Here is a 20,641-nt window from a genome sequence, read left to right as displayed (position 1 = left end):
TCTTTCTCTTATTCCTATGCTTTATTCCAACTTACTCTCATTTTTCCCCTTACACTTACTCCTCATCCCACCTCATTCTCAGTCACTCTCTCCTCCTTCCACCACCACCATCCAGCATAAACACAGTCCCTTAACCTAATTTCATCCCCACTCTGACTCACCCACCACAGTGTCCTTTTCCTGCGTCCCATCTCTGTCACTGCGAGGCGTATGGCCATCTTGCTGTTACACTGGGGGCAGGTTCTGGTGGCTTTAGGTGTCCTGCTATCTCTTCCTTATCAGTTTACTTCTCCATATGTCACCTTTAACACCTTGATTTTACTAATGTACGGGGTAAGCCATATACAACACTCCTCTTCCACTTTGTCAGGCCATTTCTTGTGTTGCATGACCAGCTCAGTCAGTGTTATCAATGTCTACCCTATTACATTTATCCCACTCCTACCCCAACTGCCAAAACTTCACCCAAACCAGCAGCCTGAGCTATCCCTGCAACACACAGGATGACTCCAGGTGAGTTTCTAAAGGAGTGCTATTAACAGACCACCCTGTAACCCTTACTGTACATCTCATTTTAATTAGGCTACCACCAAATGACTTTATTTAACTGTGAAGGAACTCCAGTGTGAAGGGATTACTGAAGACTAGAATGAGGAGCTCTGGGCAATAATTCCACACATGCTGAACTCAGTAATAATAATAATAAAGGATGTTCGACAATGAAGCCTTTTACTCTTGTTGCTTCCTGAGTTCCACCACAGAGCAACATCATAAAAATACTATGAGGCAGTCCTTGGAGACACCCTGAAGGCACCACATGTCCAAAATTCTGTATTCTATTCTCCATTTCCTCAATTTTGATTCTGGTGCACCATGGAGCTAGTTCACAAAGCCTCTCCATAGTCGTGTAAAAGTGTCTGCTGATGGTAAAACTACAAACCAAATCCACCAAACAGAAGGGGTTAATGATCTCTTGTATGCTATTTGTCTGATATTTTTGTCTGTGAGGTGGACCCAGGATTCCACAGGCATGAATGATGTGTGAGTGTGTGTGTGTGTGTGTGAGTGTGTTGCCCTTTTCACCGGGATATTGATAGTTCTCCCAATTTTTTACCTCCTCTTTCCCCATTTTGTTGGATCCTACTTCACTTCATCTTTCGGAGGGGAACACGTGATGATGATGATGACGAGGGGGAGGAGGATGTTATTTGTGCACAAGTTGTTTAAGTCCAACATAACATACCAGACACCATTAAAGTTCAGTATGCAATTCCTGTATGTTTCCTGTAAATTCAATTAATACAGATTACAAAGATACAAATGCGGTACATGCGAATATCAAGGTGTAATAGGTAATATAAACTGATGAGGAAGAGCTGGCCGGGCAGCTCCTATGGCCCCCAGAACATGGCCCCCAAACACTATTGCTATGACTACACTTTACACACTTGAAAAGACCTAGGCTGACGTTCTCTCAGGAGCGGGAGGGGGACGTGTACTTCCTTCGTCTGGAATGGGAGGGAAAGGAGGGTGTTAGTGTGATTCTCTCTCTTTCCCTCTCTCTCTTTACTATTCTTTTATCTCTCTCTCTCTCTCTCTTTACTATTCTTTTATCTCTCACTCTCTCTCGCTCTGTTTTTTCTGCTTCCTCCCCCTCATACTATTTTTTCTGCTGTCTCATACTAATTTTCTTCTCTTGCACTCTCTCTCACCCTGTTTTTCTACTCTCCCTCCCTCTCTCTCACATTTTTTTCTTAAATCTCTCTCTCTCTCTCTCACTACTATTTTTTCCCTTAACCATCTCTTTCACATACCATTTTCTTTCTTCTTACCCCCACCTTCTTTCTCGCACTTTTATCATTCCAGAAGACAGACACATTCACTCAATTTAATAAAAATATAAAGAGTCTTCATCATACGGAATAATTTTCAACTTTCTCACTGATAAGTGTATAGAAAAATAACAGAAAAATCCCTGTTACACTTCAAATAATACCTCTCACACTCTCTCTACTTCTCTCTCCCACCTCTTCTCTCTCTCTTTCTATCTCTCTCTCTCTCTTACCTCTTCTTCTTGTGCTCCGGGAGGCTCTCTTGGCCACTATCACTCTCGCTGTCTGATGATGATGATGATGACGATGATGAAGACGACGACGATGAATCCGATGAAGAGTCCGAGGCCATACCTGAGCTCTTGGAGGTGTCGATACCGTCTGCAATGGCCGCTAAGTCTGGCCTCTTCTCCTGTAAAAAAAAAAAAAATCCATCCATCCATCATCCAATCCTACGTTGCCCCATGAAAAAAAAAAAAAAAAAAAAAAAAAAAAAAAAAAAATGGATTCATAAATGACTTTTTTTTTTTTTTTTTTTAATTCAACTGATGCTATCGATAAAAGTTTGCATATGTCTGCAAATCTGCTTTACTGGTAACAGTGGACCTTTAATAGTCTTTTCTTTTACTACAAGAGGTATGAAAACAAAAAAGAATTACTATGGACTCCACACACACACACACACACACACACACACACACACACACACACACACACACACACACACACACACACACACACACACACACACACACACACAAAAGGATGTTAATAAATGAGACAAAAACAATGAAATTCTGTAAAGGGTTAACATAAGTCTTGATCCAACACTGAAAAACTAACACTCATGACCTGAACGTCACATGTCTTCACAATCATAACAATCTCTCTCTCTCTCTCTCTCCCCCGCTCCCTCTCTAACTTGCTCTTAGTTTTCAAAACCCCATGCTCTGTCTATCTGTCTGTCTCTGTCTCTCTCTCTCTCTTACCCTCTGTCTGTCTATCTGTCTGTCTCTGTCCCTCTCTCTCTCTTACCCTCTGTCTGTCTCTCTCTCTTACCCTCTCTCTATCTGTCTGTCTCACTCTTACCCTCTCTCTATCTCTGTCTGTCTCTTACGCTCTCTCTATCTCTCTGTCTGTCTCTTACGCTCTCTCTGTCTATCTCTCTCTTACCCTCCCTCTATCTGTCTGTCTGTCTCTTATCCTCTCTCTATCTGTCTGTCTCTTACCCTCTCTCTATCTGTCGCTCTCTTCTTACCCTCTCTCTGTCTGTCTGTCTCTCTCTCTCTCTTACCCTCTCTCTATCTGTCTCTCTCTCTCTTACCCTCTCTCTATCTGTCTCTCTCTCTCTTACCCTCTCTCTATCTGTCTCTCTCTCTCTCTTACCCTCTCTCTATCTGTCTCTCTCTCTCTTACCCTCTTAGACACTCTCTTACCCTCTCTCTATCTGTCTCTCTCTCTCTTACCCTCTCTGTCTGTCTCTCTCTTACCCTCTCTGTCTGTCTCTCTCTTACCCTCTCTCTATCTGTCTGTCTCTCTCTTACCCTCTCTGTCTGTCTGTCTCTCTCTTACCCTCTCTCTATCTGTCTGTCTCTCTCTTACCCTCTCTCTATCTGTCTGTCTCTCTCTTACCCTCTCTCTATCTGTCTGTCTCTCTCTTACCCTCTCTCTATCTGTCTGTCTCTCTCTTACCCTCTCTCTATCTGTCTGTCTCTCTCTTACCCTCTCTCTATCTGTCTGTCTCTCTCTTACCCTCTCTCTATCTGTCTGTCTCTCTCTTACCCTCTCTCTATCTGTCTGTCTCTCTCTTACCCTCTCTCTATCTGTCTGTCTCTCTCTCTTACCCTCTCTCTATCTGTCTGTCTCTCTCTTACCCTCTCTCTATCTGTCTGTCTCTCTCTTACCCTCTCTCTATCTGTCTGTCTCTCTCTTACCCTCTCTCTATCTGTCTGTCTCTCTCTTACCCTCTCTCTATCTGTCTGTCTCTCTCTTACCCTCTGTCTGTCTGTCTGTCTCTCTCTTACCCTCTCTCTGTCTGTCTGTCTCTCTCTCTTACCCTCTCTCTATCTGTCTCTCTCTCTCTTACCCTCTCTGTCTGTCTCTCTCTTACCCTCTCTCTATCTATCTGTCTGTCTCTCTCTCTGTCTCTCTCTTACCCTCTCTCTGTCTGTCTCTCTCTCTCTTACCCTCTGTCTGTCTGTCTGTCTCTCTCTTACCCTCTCTCTGTCCGTCTCTCTCTCTCTTACCCTCTCTGTCTGTCTGTCTCTCTCTTACCCTCTCTCTATCTGTCTCTCTCTCTCTTACCCTCTCTGTCTGTCTCTCTCTTACCCTCTCTCTGTCTGTCTCTCTCTCTCTTACCCTCTCTGTCTGTCTGTCTCTCTCTCTCTTACCCTCTCTGTCTGTCTGTCTCTCTCTCTCTTACCCTCTCTCTGTCTGTCTCTCTCTCTCTTACCCTCTCTGTCTGTCTGTCTCTCTCTCTCTTACCCTCTCTGTCTGTCTGTCTGTCTCTCTCTTACCCTCTCTCTGTCTGTCTGTCTCTCTCTTACCCTCTCTGTCTGTCTGTCTGTCTCTCTCTTACCCTCTCTGTCTGTCTGTCTGTCTGTCTCTTACCCTCTCTCTATCTATCTGTCTGTCTCTCTTACCCTGAGGACTCTAAGCCACTTCCTGGACAGCTTTGGTCTGCCGCGAACAGTCTTGTGCCAGACGACGGGGAAGTTAGTCATGGAGCAGAAGTTCTGGGTGATGGCAATGGTGTTGTCCAAGTTGATGACCACGTGCCACCACCCGCCAGGCACGAACACCGTCTCCCCGGCATTCTGAACTAGCTCAATCTGAAAGTGGTGGAGGAATGGGTGAAGGGAAGAAGTGAGGAAGAAACTGGAGGAGAAGTGAAAAATGAGCAAAAGGAAGAAGTGAGGGAGATATTGGGGGAATGAGCAGAGGAAAGAAGCAAGGAAGAAAGTGGAAGGAATGAGCAAAGGAAAAAAGCAAGGTAGAAAGTGGAAGGAGTGAGCAAAGGAAAGAAGCGAGGAAGAAAGTGGAAGGAATGAGCAAAGAAAAGAAGCAAGGAAGAAAGTGGAAGGAATAAGCAGAGGAAAAAAGCAAGGTAGAAAGTGGAAGGAATGAGGAAGGGATTGAAGTGAGGAAGAAATGGGAAGGAATGAGTAAAGGAAAGAAGCGAGGAACAAAGTGGAAGGAATGAGCAAAGGAAAGAAGTGGGGAAGAAATTGGAGCAGAAATGATGAATGAGTCAGGAAAGGACTAAGGATAGGAAGAAAGTCATAGTGAATTGATGAATGAGGAAAGGAAGAAAAAGAGGAAGAAGTGAACTCATGATCAAGACCCAGAGGAGAGGAAGACGAACATGAAAATGGCAATGGGATGATGAGAGGAGGGCTAGGATAAAGGCTGACAAAAAGACAGGAGGCTCTTCACTTTCCATCATCAAACTTGCCTCCCTCTTACCATCAGTCTCCACAATGCATCTAAAAATCCCATCAACTCATACCAACACATCCGAAGCTTCCACCAACTCACAAAAGTACAACAAAATTCTAAAGTCTGTTCACCTCACCTTCCTCTGTTTCAACGCTGGACAGAGACACTTGAATGTGACGTAGCAAACTGAAGTGTAGCCTATGTTATTAGTCATTTATCGGTAATAATATACACTTCTGTCCACTACTGCTCGTATTCTCTACAGTTAAGAAAGCTCCCTAACATCTCTTCCTTAATGATTTATTTTCGAATATGATTGGGTAATATTGTTTTGTACATTATTTAAACAGAATATGGTAATATTGAAATAATTTAAGTAACAGATGATGCCACAGTGTAATAAGCAAAAGAGACTGCTTGGGAAGAGGTGTTAGGAAGCTTCCTTAACCCACAAGAATATGGGTTTATGTCTCATTAATACATCTATGAACCCAGAAATGAGCAAGAGGCAGGGGAGGAGACTGAACTTTAGTCTGACAGTACAGTATATTCAAATTTCCATCCACTCACAGGCTTATACTTCTCTGGCCAAGATGGTAGTTGTGTGCGTGGGTAGATGACGGAGAACCACGTGATTGCCTCGTCCACTTGTTTGCCTCCCTCTGCCGACGTCACCTTCAGTAGTTCCTTTGGGGTGTCCGTTGGGAAGAGACACCATCTGTGGGGTGGATGGTGGAGTATTATTAGTATTATTCATTATTATTAAATCATTATTAAAGTCATTCCACTGCAGCCCCCACCTCAGAACAACACACTTAATCATCTCACACATCACAATCCAGACTATCTATCTATCTATCTATTGCCAGACGCCATAATCCTGTAAGGGGTGGCCATTTGACTCTGAGTTAATTGTTTTATGGGGAGGGGCACTAACCCTCCACCAACCCACTTGTTGACACTTAGGGAGCACATATGGTTTGGTTATATGGTTACCACCTAGCGCTGTAAATGGTATCTTGGCTTACAGGAAACCATTTGGCTTGTCACTCAATGTAAAGCCACCTGTAAAGGAAAGAAAAGCAATAATAAGTGACAGGAAAGATGGGAGAAACATGAGGAGAGGAGGGCAGGCAAAGAAAAAGAATGATGAAGGCTAAGAAAGAAGTAGGCAGCACTACATCAAGTGAGTGGATGATGGTCACCACCACCTACCACTACAATGCAGACAATCCTTAAATTTCGTCATCATCATCATCATCACCCTCATCTCACCATCATCCTGACTTCTTTTCCCAGCTAAGGATAGGGTGAGGTAGGGTCCAGGGAGCCAGAAAAAAATTGACAATGAAAAACTAACACCACAGTCTGCCCAACTAAATGGGCCACACTCCCATTCACTCACCATCCAAGCCCCTAGAATCATAACTCCAACTCACAGACATAAATATACACACACACCTCCTTGCTTCATACCCCCTATCAGCTGCAGTCAATAATCAGTAGTTTTGTTTATAAAGGCCCCAACATGCTTGCATGCATCGGCCTTTGTCACCTAATGGCAGCTCTCCATGCTGCTCGATCTTTGGCAGCCTCACTATTCAGCCCCTTTTCCCTGAGGTCACACTCTATTACCTCATCCCAGGTCTTTTACAGTCTGCCTCTCACAACCTTGCCCCCAGTGTTAACATTTCTCACTTTCTGCACCCAACTGTCATCCCCCCATCCTCTCCACATGGCCAAACCACCTCAATCTACCTCTCCTCATCACAACATCAATATACTCCAGTCCCATCCATCCTCTTAACTCTTCCATCGTCAACCTAGCCCCCCCAGGCCTCGCATTCAAGGACACACTGCACATTCACCTAATCACTGTCATTTCTGTATGTTTGAGCCTGGAAATATCTTCTTCCTTTACTACACAGGTCTTACTACCATACAGCATTACAATCCTAACACATGCTGTATACAAAGATCCCATAGCATGGAGGGAGAGCCCTCTCAATGTCTGGCGAGGCAACAGGTACCTAAACTTCTTTCAACCACTCCTTACCCTAGCCACAGAGCTAGCTCCTGCCCCACCTCCAGCACATACAACTCTTCCACACATGTGAGTGACTCACCAGCAAGATCAATCCTTCACACCTGACAATGTCCACTTGATCTCCCCAACACAGCAGTAACTATATTAAATTAAGGAAGAGGTCTAGAACTACTACTACTGGTACTACTACTATTACTACAACTACAGGACTCTGGCCAGTGCAGTACATACCTCTTATGTCCCCTCAGTAGGGCATTCCAGGCACTAGTACCGAGTGGGTCAATGTGTATGCCGGTACCAGATCGTGCCGGGCCCATCACAAACCATCGGTAGGGTGGTCGTCGGTCCTCCCCAGTGTACTTGAACAGGTCGTCGCGGAAGTACTTGGGGATGTCGTAGTCTTCCAGAAGCTTCTTACGACGTACATGCTGTTAGGGAGGCAGTGGGGTTACAGTACGTGGGAGGATGACTTGGGTTACATAATACAAAAAGATGCCTGAATCCCAGTGTCCAATTGGGTGTACGTGGGAGGATGACTTGGAGTGGTTACATAATACAAAAAGATACCTGTATTCCAGTGTCCAAGTGCAGTAATATTTCAGCATTTAAATACTGTAAAGAGGAGTCTATGAGAACGGGATAATGTGATAGATTAACTCCTTTGGCCCAATGATATACTGTACATCTAAATTTTATTCTTGCTATACCCCGTTCACTCAGCTCTGATAGCCGAAACCAAAAAACGTTTGAATTAAGGCTGCTCACTGGTTAATGCAACACTGAGACACATGGTAAATCTACAGCTCTTCTTATTTTAACACATATACAGTATATTTATATTTGTAAACCTATCCATCCCTCCATCTCATCCTCAGTCTCCCCCTCCCTCTCCACGACCTAAAATGCCCCGTGAAATAGAACAATAATTTTCCACACATAATCCAAGCTCCTGGACTTGTACTCACCTCACCAAAGCTACTGTCAAAGATGTACAATGGGCTGTCATCGTCACTGGTGCGCATGTACTCAATGTAGTACTTCATTTTCATCTTGACACTGTAGCCTTCGTTGTCTTCACCACACTTGAACTTCTGGTTGCGATACTTCTTGGCCAGACGCTGTAAACATCATGGATATCATTACCATCTTCCTCACTAGACCTACAGAATACCGTCTTTATTCTAATATCATAACGATTATCATCATATCTTTTTTCCCCCCCTTTTTTTTTTTTTTTTTTTTTTAATGCAAGGAAAAGAAGAACCAAATGCATACAAAGGCAGAAGAACTATCAACAACATGCCCAGTCCAATGGTCCACACAATCATTTAAGCCATCATTACCCTACCCTGTTACTGTATTAAAACAACAACAGTCAGTAAGATCTTTCATTTATCATCCAATCCTTTATTGTGTTATCAGGAGCACTATACAGCCTTGCTTGCCCTTGACAGGCATTATGTAAACAATATGCTCCAGCCAACCCTCAGATGTAATCCTAATGGCTCCCATTTATACTCAGCTTTCTTTTATGGAAGCACCTTTGCACCTGACAGGTTGGTGATGATTGGCTGAATGCAATATTACTTCATAATCTCTTTACTTGTTAGCATTATTAATTGACAACATATATCTGAGGGGGAAATTTGGGTTGGTAATGTTATTCAGACATGTTGCATTCAGCTAATCATCACCAACCTGTCAAGTGCATCTTCGCCTCCATAAAAAAAACAGAGTATAGATGCAGTGCCTTAACCCACTAAACCATCAGGCATGCATTTGATTACATGGTTCCAACCTAATAATGATTACATGGTTCACACCTAATAATATACGACTTCCTGGATTACAGTAACCACTTGCTTGTCACTCAGTGCAGATGCCCCTGAAGGTTGCACTACATTGTAAAGGGATGGTAAGTGCCCCCATCTAACATCCAACATCATCATAACTCTATAATGTATCCAGCCATCTATCTATCTACATTAACTATCATCTACTCCCTTCCACTATTAAAAACTTACAAGGCTGGCATGAAGAGTGACTGGAGGTGTGGCCCACTGTGGCAAGGTACTTTGCTGATAGTTCACCTAGATCTTTATTTCACTTTTTCTGTTTTTTTATCTTGCCCACTCAAATTACTACTGGGAAACAGAGCTTGAATAACAATAAATCAATGGGTAAGATCCAGAAATAAGAAAAACACACAGCAAAAAAAAAAAATTGTATCAGAGTATCCAGTGAAATGGGCCACGACACCAGTCCCTTACCACTCAAAGGTTTAAAAGTTACATTGCACAGTATCTGGTGAGAAAAACAGTTGGTTATGTGGAAGACTGTAACTGAATATGGTAGCAGTAGTAGTACTAATAGTAGTAGTAGCAGTAGTATGGTAGTAGCAATCTGCATCTCAGAGCTGTTTTTGTTAATTTTAATGAAATTACTACCTTTCACTGGCAACTTCAAAGAGAATCATAAGTAATTCATAGGTAGATAGAATGATGCCAGTAGATAGATACAAAATGAGAGAGAGAGAGAGAGAGACCCTCACCTCCAGAGTCCATTTATAGTGTGCCTTCCAATTTTCCGTGATGCCACGCACCACGACTGGCTTGTACGGCTTCTCATACTTCTCGATAAACTCCTCTGTTGTCACCTCATTGACATGTATCCGCTCAGCATTGTCGGGAACCTTTTGGACGGAGCAGTCAAATTTGTGTTTATAGTCGAGCCGGTTCCAAGTCCCGCGCTCCTGGCACAGTTCTGGGGACGGGGGGAGCCGTTAGAGTATGATGGTAAGTTAAGTCATTATTGTGCAATGAAAATTTAAGCAGCATCACCCTCATCATTATCCAAACCTCTCCCCCATTCTTGAACGGGACGGGGTAGTGTCGATAAGGTAATAATCAAAGAAAGGAAGAAAAAAGAAAAAGAAAAAAAAATGGAATGAGATACTAATCAGGATCTGCCCAATTACATGGGCCACACACCCATTCACTCACCATTCAAGCACCCAGATATCTGACTTCATTCCTCAGGCATACACATCTGCACTTACACATTTATCCAGAAAACATTACCCTGATGACTGGTTACATTTAGTTAGAAAATCACCGGAATTTTTAGCTGTGTTAGACTCTGTACTGCTTTTTTCTAGACAATATTGGGCAATACTTAACCCAACCCACTCTGACCTAAGCCACAAGGCATGAGAAGTAATTCCATCTGGTGCAGTGTTTGTGAGAGATGGACTGGTCTTAGAGGTAGACTGCGAGATAATGCTGATTTCATGTGTGGGGTGTGTCATGGAGAGCATGAGGAGATTGTCAGGCATGATACAACTGATCCTGCTGATGAGACTCTTGAGTGTGTGGAAGCACTTTGTACTTGGGAGATATGTTACGTGCTGGAGGTCGGCAGGAGCTAGCTCTATGGCTAAGGTAAGGCGTGGTTGGAAGAAGGTCTGGGAGCTGTGGCCTCTCACGATATTAAGAGAGACCTCCCTCCATGCTAGGGAATTTTTGTACTGTATGTGGCATGTGTCAGGAGTGTAATGCTGTACTGTAGTAAGACCTGGACAGTAAAGGACGAGGATATTTGCAGGCTAAATCATACATTAATGACAATGATTACGTGGATGTGCCATGGGTCATTAAATGCGAAGCCTGGGGGAACTAGGTCTGCGATGGAGGAGCTGGGAGGAAGGAGGTGAGTGGAGTGTACTGGTGTTGTGATGAGCAGAGGTAGACCGAGATGATTTGGGGAGAAGATGGGGGATAGCAGTTGGGTGCAGAAAGTGAGAAGTGTGAATGTTGTGGGTAGGGTCGCAAGAGGCTGACTGAAAATGACCTGGGACAAGGTCGTAGAGTGTGACTCGGGGATAAGGGACTGAATGGGGGGCTGCCAGATATCAAGCAGCATGGACAGCTGCCAACAGGTAACCTAGGCAGATGTATACGACCATGTTGGAGCCTTTATAAACGAAACAAAACAAAACAATAACATTTACTGCTGGTCGACACGTCACTGAAATTAAATACTGTAGGTTAGAAGAAAAAGAGTTCTGGTAATGCAGCCTCATTATTTTTATTTATTTTTTTCTTTCTCCAGACATTTTTATTCAGTTTTGGAGACTTTGAGTTGGAGGGAATACATGAAGCCTGCCATAACTGCTCCAGTACCGTGTCTTTCTAAACGGCATAAAATCTATTCTATCTATCTACTGACAGACGCCATAATCCCGTAAGGGGTGGCCATTTGACTTTGAGTTAGTTGTTTTACGGGGAGGGGCACTAACCCTCCACCAACCCACTTGTTGACACGTAGGGAGCACTAAAATCATCTGCAAAATAACAAACTAGGAAGTCACTGGACAGAAAGGGTAACAGAAAATCTTTAGGGTAAACATTCTCATACCACATCCTAATTCTACAATCATTATGAAAGTGGCAGGGAAGTAGCATCACAGCATTTAGGCATGTTACATTTTTTTTTTTATACAAGGAAGAAGGAACTAAAGGCTAGAAGTCTGAAAGATTGTTCCAAGAAAAAATCAAAACAAGATAAGAGAGAGCCAAATTCAAGATCTGTTCATTTCGAGATGCCTGAACACACTTCATCTGAGACGGGAAGTCAGAAGTGGGCTTATATTTAGGCTTCTTTTTAATTTAACTTTTTTTTTACAGATGATACTGATGAACATTGGCGGTAAAAACAAAGTGACTGCATCATGATTATCACAGCAGACAATATAGTTCTGCTGACCTGGTTTCTCCTTATAACATGACCAACAACAGCTGATGTTACATTCAGGTCCCTAATTGTATTGTCGCATGAATGGCAACCCAGGGCAACCAAATTGCACCCAACACTCTGACTGGCCCAAAAATTGAAATCAGGTCCTTTCAGCAGCATGTTGGATGTGCAACCAATGCAATAATGGTTCCCCCCCTCTTCCATTCAAGTACAGTTCATTGGGCTATACCTCCACTGCTGCTCCAGCAGACAATAACTAAAAAAAAAAAAACTCAATGAAAGAGTAACTACCTTCAGATCGCCCATAACCTTTAATATTTCATCTCTAGTGATGGCAGGTGGATATTATGTCCATTTAACTGGAAAAGTTCATGTTTTCAAATGTCATTCCCAAGAAACGACAAAGGCGCGACACTCCCAGATATTCTCGTTACTTTTCTAATGCTGTACAGATATTTAGTAAACATAACGTTGACTAAAGTAAATGATAAGATTGACAGAAGGATAATAAAAGGATCTGCATTGATATTTCATGAATTCTATAATTTAAAGTTATCGGTGACTGAGCACAGCTGCCTGCAAGCCTACGTGACTGACCTCAGGCATATTCATTTCCTTCTCCGTTGCTTATTACTACACCAACAACCCTGGAGCTTTATTCACCTGGTCGGGCTTTCCTTTTGGCTTCCCTGACACGCTTCCTGCACCTGTGATCCATAGGGCTGAGCTGGGGGAGAGGAAAATAAACCCAGTGTGCCTAGTTTATCATTCTCATGTGTACACTCGGGGTTATTCTCACCAACCGCATTGCACTACTATTCACACTCCTGACAAAATTAACCAACCCTAGCCATTTAAATCCCTAGAATTATATGTCTTTTAACTTGACACTTGTTCAAACATTGTTTTACTTTAAAATGGTTCTGTACGAAATTATTCATTGTAATACTAAGCGCACTTATTACTCCCCAAAATATATAACCTAGCATCCGATTCTCCTCCAACTATAACTAATTCATAACGCAACACAGAATCTGCATAAATTGTAGAAATAGTTCAATTAATTCAATAGGAATGCAACAGTGATAATACCCTAAATAACGGCACCTTCCCGCGCAATTTGAAATTACAATTCATTACGCAATACAGCCAATGTCGACGCTAGTTTGTGAGTAATGTGCTATAACGACTTGCAGTGTCTCGTAAGAAAGCTATGGTTATGAATTTTTATCTGGTAAGGATGCCTAAAGCACGAACGTAAGGAAATAATCGCATTATTTGCTTGAGATGCCCTCTCTCTCTTGCATCAGTACGCAGTTGAGTTTTGACGTACGGTACCCAGAAGAAGTGGAGCACTAGCACAACACAAAAATTGTATTTCTGATTCTGTTAAAGGTAGCCTACAGTGAATCTACGCACATCGCTGGAGAAAGGTTATCAGTAGGAGTTACTTCGTGACTTTTTTTTTTTTTCAAAATTCGTTGGAAAAAAAAAATGAGTCAAACTGAACACCCAAACCGGATATCTCGGAAACTGAAATACCAACACCAAGGGGAGACCACAGGGAGGCGCGGAAGGGGCCCGAGCAAGACGGGCATACGTTCCCTGCCACCATGCGCCTCTCTTCCCCTCAACGAAGCCCGCGGGAGATACACCACCCTGCTGCACTACTCTCTACCCAGACCAGCACTCACCAGGATCGGGGTGGGACACATGTAACCACACTCCCAAGTACGACCACGACGACGCCCACCGTGCCCGTCGGGGAAAGGACGTCCACCGTACTCCTTTCGCCCACTGCCTCCTGTAGGACTGTTACGATGCCCACCGTGCTCGTTGGGGAGGGAGCGTCCGCCGTACTTACCTCACCTCCAGTCCCAAGCAGGACCGCGACGACGCCCACCGTGCTCGTCGGAGAGGGAACGTTCACCACACTTCCCTCACCTGCAGACCCTGCTGGGAGCAGGATCACGGCGACACCCACCGTGTTTGCCGGGGAGAGGACGCCCACTGTGTTCCTCTCACCTGCCTTCCTAGGGCAAGGCAGAACTGCGGCGGCGCCCACTGTACTTGTCAGGGAGGGAACGTCCACCGTACTTTCCTCATCTGAAGCCCCCACAGGGAGCACGACCTCGGCAACACCCACCGTGCTTGCCGGGGAGAGGACGCCCACCGTGCTCCTCTCACCTGCAGTCCCAGGGTCTAGTGGAACTGTGATGGCGTCCACCGTGCCCACCGGGGAGGGAAGGTCCACCGTACTTCCCTTGTCTGCTATCCCTGCGACACCACTGAGGGCAACGCCCCTTGCTTGCCTCACTCCTCCAGAGGCCGAGCGGGACACCCCTCTCGCTCTCCCCCCAACCCAAGGGGCGGAACTAGCTCCCTAGCAGAGTTGCAGCTGGAGAGGGTCTGGAGTGGCCTCATAGTGAGCCTGGAGAAACGCTCACTGCAGTCAGCACCCCTACTTCATCCGTCGCTGCCAGACTCCCACAGGAAGAGACGCCGCAGGCAGCCCCTGGCGGCCTCTTGACAAACGCAAGGCTGCAGCCCTCAGTCATCGAGGGATACTTGCAGGATTCCTGGCCAAGACCTTCCCACAGCATCCACTAAGCCATCCTCCACCAAGGGTAGGCGCAAGGCAGCGCGCCTACTCACCCTGTTCTGCCCCAGTCCCGAGGGCTGACACACTCACCGAGGCCCCTCCAGGGAAAGGCCTCCCTCTATGCCGCCCCGCAGCCAACTTCGGATGATCCAGCCTACAACAGTGGTCCCGTGCCTCTTCTGAGAGCGCACACCTGACGGGACCCCCTCCCATCCCAGGGCGACACCTACAGCTACCCAGTCATCTGTAGTCACAATTCTTGTCCTTGTGTCCATCACAGTGTGTATAATCTGCCCCATTTTATTGTGCTCAGTACTGTATGTTTGTATGGTAATATACGTGTTGGGTTGGTTGGCCTGTGTTTTTGAGCCCTGTTCCTCTGGTTGCATGCTCTAGACCCAGTCTTGAAAAGAAACCCAGATCAGTTCCTTGTACCCAGGGAGCAAGAGGTTGAGCTCTGAGCAGGTAGTATAACAGAAACTTTAGCGATTGCATACAGTCATAGCTGGAAAGCTTAAAGGAAAAGTGTTAGGTGTCATTTAAGTAGAGTTGTAATGTAACGAAGTAAATTTACTTGAGTAGGCTACCTACTCAAGTAACTTGAGGATATCAACTTTTTCACAAGTACACATTTCTTTTACTACATTTACTTAAACGTGGATTTCAAATACTTTTACTCCAACACTAGTGCAAAAGTTAACCGTTAGGTCTACTCTCAATCCTTCATGCAAGCAACAGGCCAACTCTGAAACTGTCTTCCTCTCTTTGTAGCCTGGGGGGCGCGGTAGCACAGTGGTAGCGCGCTGGACTTGTGATCGGGGGATTGCAAGTTGAGCCTCGCCCGGGCTGCCGTGCCGGGAGGGGTAGCTCCCTCCTGTAACCCTAGCGGGGCTATATAGTCTAATACAGGGCTTAGCTCAGGGGAACTCCATTTCTCCCATTTTTTTCTCTTTGTAGTCTGTATTTCTTATTGCCTATGATTCCAGTCTTTTAAACCCACTGAACTGAACAGATCTTGAATTTGGCTGTCTGTTCTTTTTTTATTTTTTTTTCCCTTTGAGGGAACACTCTTGCGGGCTTAATTCTTCCTCCTTCCATAAAAAAAAAAAAAAAAAGCCATATCGATCATCGATCCACTGATCTTGGCCTACCATGCCTCCTGCCACCATACTGCTCAAGCCCATATGGGGGGGGGGGTTGATAAGGTCAAACGATCCTCCTCTACCTGCATAGGGTTTACTTTCTTACGGTCTGTTTTTTAATATCAGAGCAAAATGAGTTACTTTCCATTGTTCAGAAGTTTTGTGCTGCTTCTCAACGTTGCTTGCATAGGCTACACCCAGACCCCCACTGCAAGCATGTAGATGACCTTTGACCAGGCAGGTACTATGCAAGTCCAGATTCAGCAGAAATGCCCCTCCCTTCTCAAAAAGTCAGGCTACAGTCTTGCTACTTATATCTTTTTCCAACCTACCATACTATCTGAACACCCTTCAGCTCTACTAAGATACTTCCTAACTCCACGGCTTTCACTAACATCTTGCACACTCAAACATACACACTTCACATATGTTCCTCAATAACCCTATTCCACTGCTCTAACTCATGACTTTTCGTTCTCCTGTTACACTAAAATCTCACACTCATACCTTGATGTGGGCACTACGAGGCCCTCAAAGTACCAGCTACTTTCTTCCTTGTGCTACTCTACTCTTCACATTCTTTGCACATTTACCTCTTTTCTGATTCCAATTCGTCTCCTTTCATTCACCATTACATCACACTGGGAATCAGCTTCTCTTTAAACGGACATCACTTTTATCAACAGTTATTATCAAAGCATGACATTCGCAGACCTCAACAATACTGCAGTAGTTTGGAAACCTTGTGTTTATTATCACCAAGTACCACTCATCTGCATACATCAGCTCTGAGTTATTCCATCATATACCTTTCATTACTATATCTCAGCATACACACATACCAGTACATCGAATAGCCATGTTGGCATGACACTCACTCCAACACTGATCTCTAGTCAATCACTTAATGTTCACCTACTGTAACACAGGGTTTCATCAATATAATTAACACTCTTGGCAGCATTCACATGATCTGTCAGTGCCATAAATAACTTAGTCTTTTCACAAGCTTTCTCAAGTTTATTTCAGAGACTTCTTCCGCACAACCCCAACCACTCCTAAAGCCACTCTTTTCATAACTCTACAGACACTTTGGTGCATTCTTCACCTTCTTGAGCATTATTCTTCCACATACCTTTTGTACAACCCTCTGTAGACATTTTTTTTTTCTTCCTAAACTTATTTCGATCATCTTTGTTTCTATATCAAGCATAATCAGTTTTATTCCACCCTACTGGTACAATAGCAGTCATCCAATCTTTCTTACATATTTCCAGCTAATACTTCAATGCTCTCTTTTTACTCTTAATCATCTCTACCTGGACCTCATCAACACCTGCTGCCTTCCTATTTTTCAGTCTCTACACAGTAATCCTCACTGCTGATAATGTCACATTTCCAGCACAAAATTGTAAATTAGTATAAAACTTAAAGTTGGCTGGGAAGTTAGTGGTTACTTTTTACTTTAAGTACTTCCGTGTTCTTTATGAACAAGATAATTTTAACCTTTTGAGCACATTCACCTCATGATACTTTTACTCTGACAAGTAACATTTTGTAATAATGCTCTAATATAAGTACCAAAGTTGGGTGCCTTTAACAAAGCTGCACTGACTTTTTTTTTTTTTTTCCTCTCTCTCTAAAACTTGTCAGAATTTTGCTGATAAAAGAAAACTTCAATGACAAACTGAACAGTGGATTATGTTTAGCTAAAACATTTGCAAGCTTCTTTGCTTAAACACATTCCATACACAGTACTTTCAAGTGTGGATGCTTAACATCTTTTTAAAACTGATACAGACTGCATAGATAACACACATGAGAATACTGAGCTGCCCCATGTAGAAACAAAACAGGTGTGAGACAGCCTTCTAAGCTGACAACATGAAAGCCAATTCAAAACACTTCCTATGTCTCATATACTCTTTTCACCTCATTTTTGTCTCAAACTGCCATCTCTCCATCTTCAGTGCTGAACTGTAGCATAAGGTTAACACCAGAATAAGATGCTAGTTAAGCAACAGTCCTGTGCAAAGTATGCAGAGCTTTAGTCTTGTCTTAATTTGACACCGAGCTACAGGAGTAAGCTGCAAAAGGATGAAAAACTCCACCAAAGCGGATCCTGAATGGGAATAGATTGGCTAATTCTACAGTCTACTCCATGCAATCAGCATATACCCAGTATATTATACAGGTACAGTATACTGTTTATGATATTTTTCCAAAATACAATAATCACTAAGGCAGTTACACGTGTACAGTAACTAGAGTGTACTCTGCATCTACAGAATGAAAAATGATATTCCCCCTAGCCAGAGACTCCTGGTAGTGGTGGATAAACCCGTAAAGTATTACTTACATTACTGTTCTGGACAAACTGAAGTGTTTTTCTTGTATAAACGCATGTTTTTTAGACTATCTTTACTTTGAAGAGAACAGTATACACTCAAGCCAGAACAGGAGTTCAAGATGAATGGAAACATGAAGTCACTAAATCTTTTGCCGCTCAAACCAGCTTCAGTGGTACCTTGACTTTCACATGACTTTCAATCTGCAAACAAACCTCTGGCTGTTTCATTTGTGTCCTTTATTGTGAACTGTATACACATTTTTTCCCCCCTGTGGCAAGCAACACAGGACCATACCAGTACTTCTTAGTTAACCCAGTCAATCTGACATCATATTATTTATTCTTGTTACTAACACATAATTTTTAAATTTAAGGTAAACTTCTTGAAGTACTGGAAATAATGAAAACTATATCTAGTCTCTTCAGTATGAAAAATCTATTCAAGGCAATGCTAGGATGAATGAAATCACATGAACATACTACAGCAAAAATAAAATACAAAATATGTCTCTGGACTGAAGGTGTTACAGCCACTCACCCAGCATCTCCTCCTCACCAGTTTTTTAGCATATCATAGATTAATACTCACTGTGTTATATATGTCAGGTATATCACTATAACAAAAGATATTACTGTAAAAAGGAAACAAGACAGTATTAAGGTGTGGTAAGCAAAAATAAATCAGTAGATATGATGTTTTATAACATTATGGCAAGATGACCCTACATTTAGGAACTGCTGGGGACTAAAGTGATTAATATGCCACAGCCAAGACTGCCATTACTTTGCATTTTATTTCAACAAATGATTCTGATATGCTAAAGAGAAACTCAAAGCACCAAAACTGTTAAAAACAACTATCACAATGAACGTTTTGGCAAAGAATAAACACTTTCTATTTTATTCTAACTTGCACAGAATGATTTTATTAAATTCATAAACTCATGACAGCAAAAAGGTTAAGAGTCTGCTTATTATAACTCATAAAATAATGCAGGAGTTGTCATTCATGCAACAACCACATTATTATATTCAGTTCAGAACAGCACCCAATCTGTGAATGGGTTAAAAAGTTATAGCTAATCTCATGAGGGTGTTCAGGGATGCCTTCCATTGGGTCAGTGATACAACTGGATGGTGAAGCTGCCTGGTTCTGTAAATACCCCAAACTCCAGTCCTATCCCTCAATGGTGGACTACAGGAGAAAGGCATCCCCAGCCTGCAGTCCACTGGGTTCACATCCACATGATCTTGGTGCTAAAACAACAAAAACAATCTCACCAGTTTGTAAAGTCTCCCCAAAACTGAATAAAACTGCCTGGTAAAGGAAAAATAAATAAAATACATCCTTGGGCTGTGGATATTAATGCTGTCAACTAATAATTCACAAACCAAACATTTACCCTGATTATCCTAACACTTGTCTTCAGCATAATGATCACTTCAGTCCCAATAACCTTTCATATACAATACACCACAGGCTTCAAATAAAGTACAAGATTACAGTCACTTATTTCTAACTAACTATTAATTTCTAACTACTGTATTGTGCTGCAATGCTCTCTTTACAACCAAACATAAACTACTTCACAATCTTAAAATACAAAGACTGGTCAACACTAAGATACAAAATAATATGAATTTTCTCATGTTAATACAGTACATAAATATATATTTTCTTTTATGAACTGACCCAATACAAACATAACTACTGTACAATCTTCAAATACTGTACAAGACTAAATCACTGGGTATGTAAACTACATCCTACTCCATATACCAAGAAATGATTGAACATTCTTAACCAATACGATGTGTGCAAGCAAAATGGTACTTAAGTGAAAAAAGTAAATAAATAAATAAATGAGAGGGCAATTTTGAAGGTGGGAGGAGGCATGGTAGTTGAAAAGATGGATGGATATGGTAAAAAAGTGTACTGTATATGGAAGGTAGGAATGAAAGTTGATGAGGCTTGGGAATGGCTATGGGATCAAGTTGGTTGGCTGAATTATCACCACATTTTCTTAAGCCCTGGATCATGTGACAGAGGAAAACAATGTCAAGCACAGTTCAACAAAACCAAGAAACTACAACAGCCTCTAAGTTTTGTTTGATCGAAGGTCCTCTGCCACTACCATAAGCTGAACCAAAGTGAACAAAATAGTGACATCAATGGGAGGTTAAGTGAGGGACACGACATAAGTGTAAACTCGAAGCAATGGAATAGCAGGCAAACTTATGTCACCAGTTATGTTTCTGATTAAGGCAAAGAGAGCGTGAGTGCTTTTTGTGCTTACAGACACTCAGGCCTGTACTCTCTTCAGTTAAGGAAGCTCCCTGGCACCTCTTTCTTAGCTATATATTTCTGGATATGGCTGATTATTGTCTATCAATCTATCTATAGCCAGATGCCATAATCCAGCATGGGGTGGCCATCTGACTTTAGCTGTTTTATGGGGAGGGGCATTATCCCTC

General features: G+C 42.9%; 1 protein-coding gene across 1 annotated transcript; it reads right to left on the bottom strand.

The window, feature by feature from the left end:
* Nucleotides 1-1,411: 1,411 nt before the first annotated feature.
* Nucleotides 1,412-12,800, bottom strand: JMJD6 (Bifunctional arginine demethylase and lysyl-hydroxylase PSR). Its single transcript, XM_080267120.1, has 8 exons — nt 12,736-12,800; nt 9,869-10,080; nt 8,283-8,435; nt 7,549-7,745; nt 5,841-5,988; nt 4,475-4,663; nt 2,066-2,244; nt 1,412-1,508 (listed from the first exon to the last, which is right to left on the bottom strand). Exons 1-8 carry the CDS (start codon nt 12,788-12,790, stop codon nt 1,475-1,477), a joined length of 1,167 nt encoding a protein of 388 aa, XP_080123246.1. The 5' UTR covers nt 12,791-12,800; the 3' UTR covers nt 1,412-1,474.
* Nucleotides 12,801-20,641: the final 7,841 nt, after the last annotated feature.

Source organism: Coenobita brevimanus, chromosome 23, assembly GCF_032717465.1.
Source record: "Coenobita brevimanus isolate Jiangsu-jjx chromosome 23, ASM3271746v2, whole genome shotgun sequence".
NCBI lineage: Eukaryota > Metazoa > Arthropoda > Malacostraca > Decapoda > Coenobitidae > Coenobita > Coenobita brevimanus.
Note: the sequence above shows the minus strand (reverse complement) of the source record. Positions and strands in the feature narration are given on the sequence as shown.

What these genes read in the sequence shown, in the direction of transcription:
- JMJD6 (XM_080267120.1), bottom strand. Translation starts at nt 12,790, where the DNA reads ATGGATCACAGGTGCAGGAAGCGTGTCAGGGAAGCCAAAAGGAAAGCC. An exon ending in ACTATAAATGGACTCTGGAG is followed by an intron (nt 8,436 to 9,868) that starts GTGAGGGTCTCT and finishes TGATGTTTACAG; the next exon opens with CGTCTGGCCAAGAAGTATCG. An exon ending in GGCCAGAGAAGTATAAGCCT is followed by an intron (nt 4,664 to 5,840) that starts GTGAGTGGATGG and finishes CACCACTTTCAG; the next exon opens with ATTGAGCTAGTTCAGAATGC.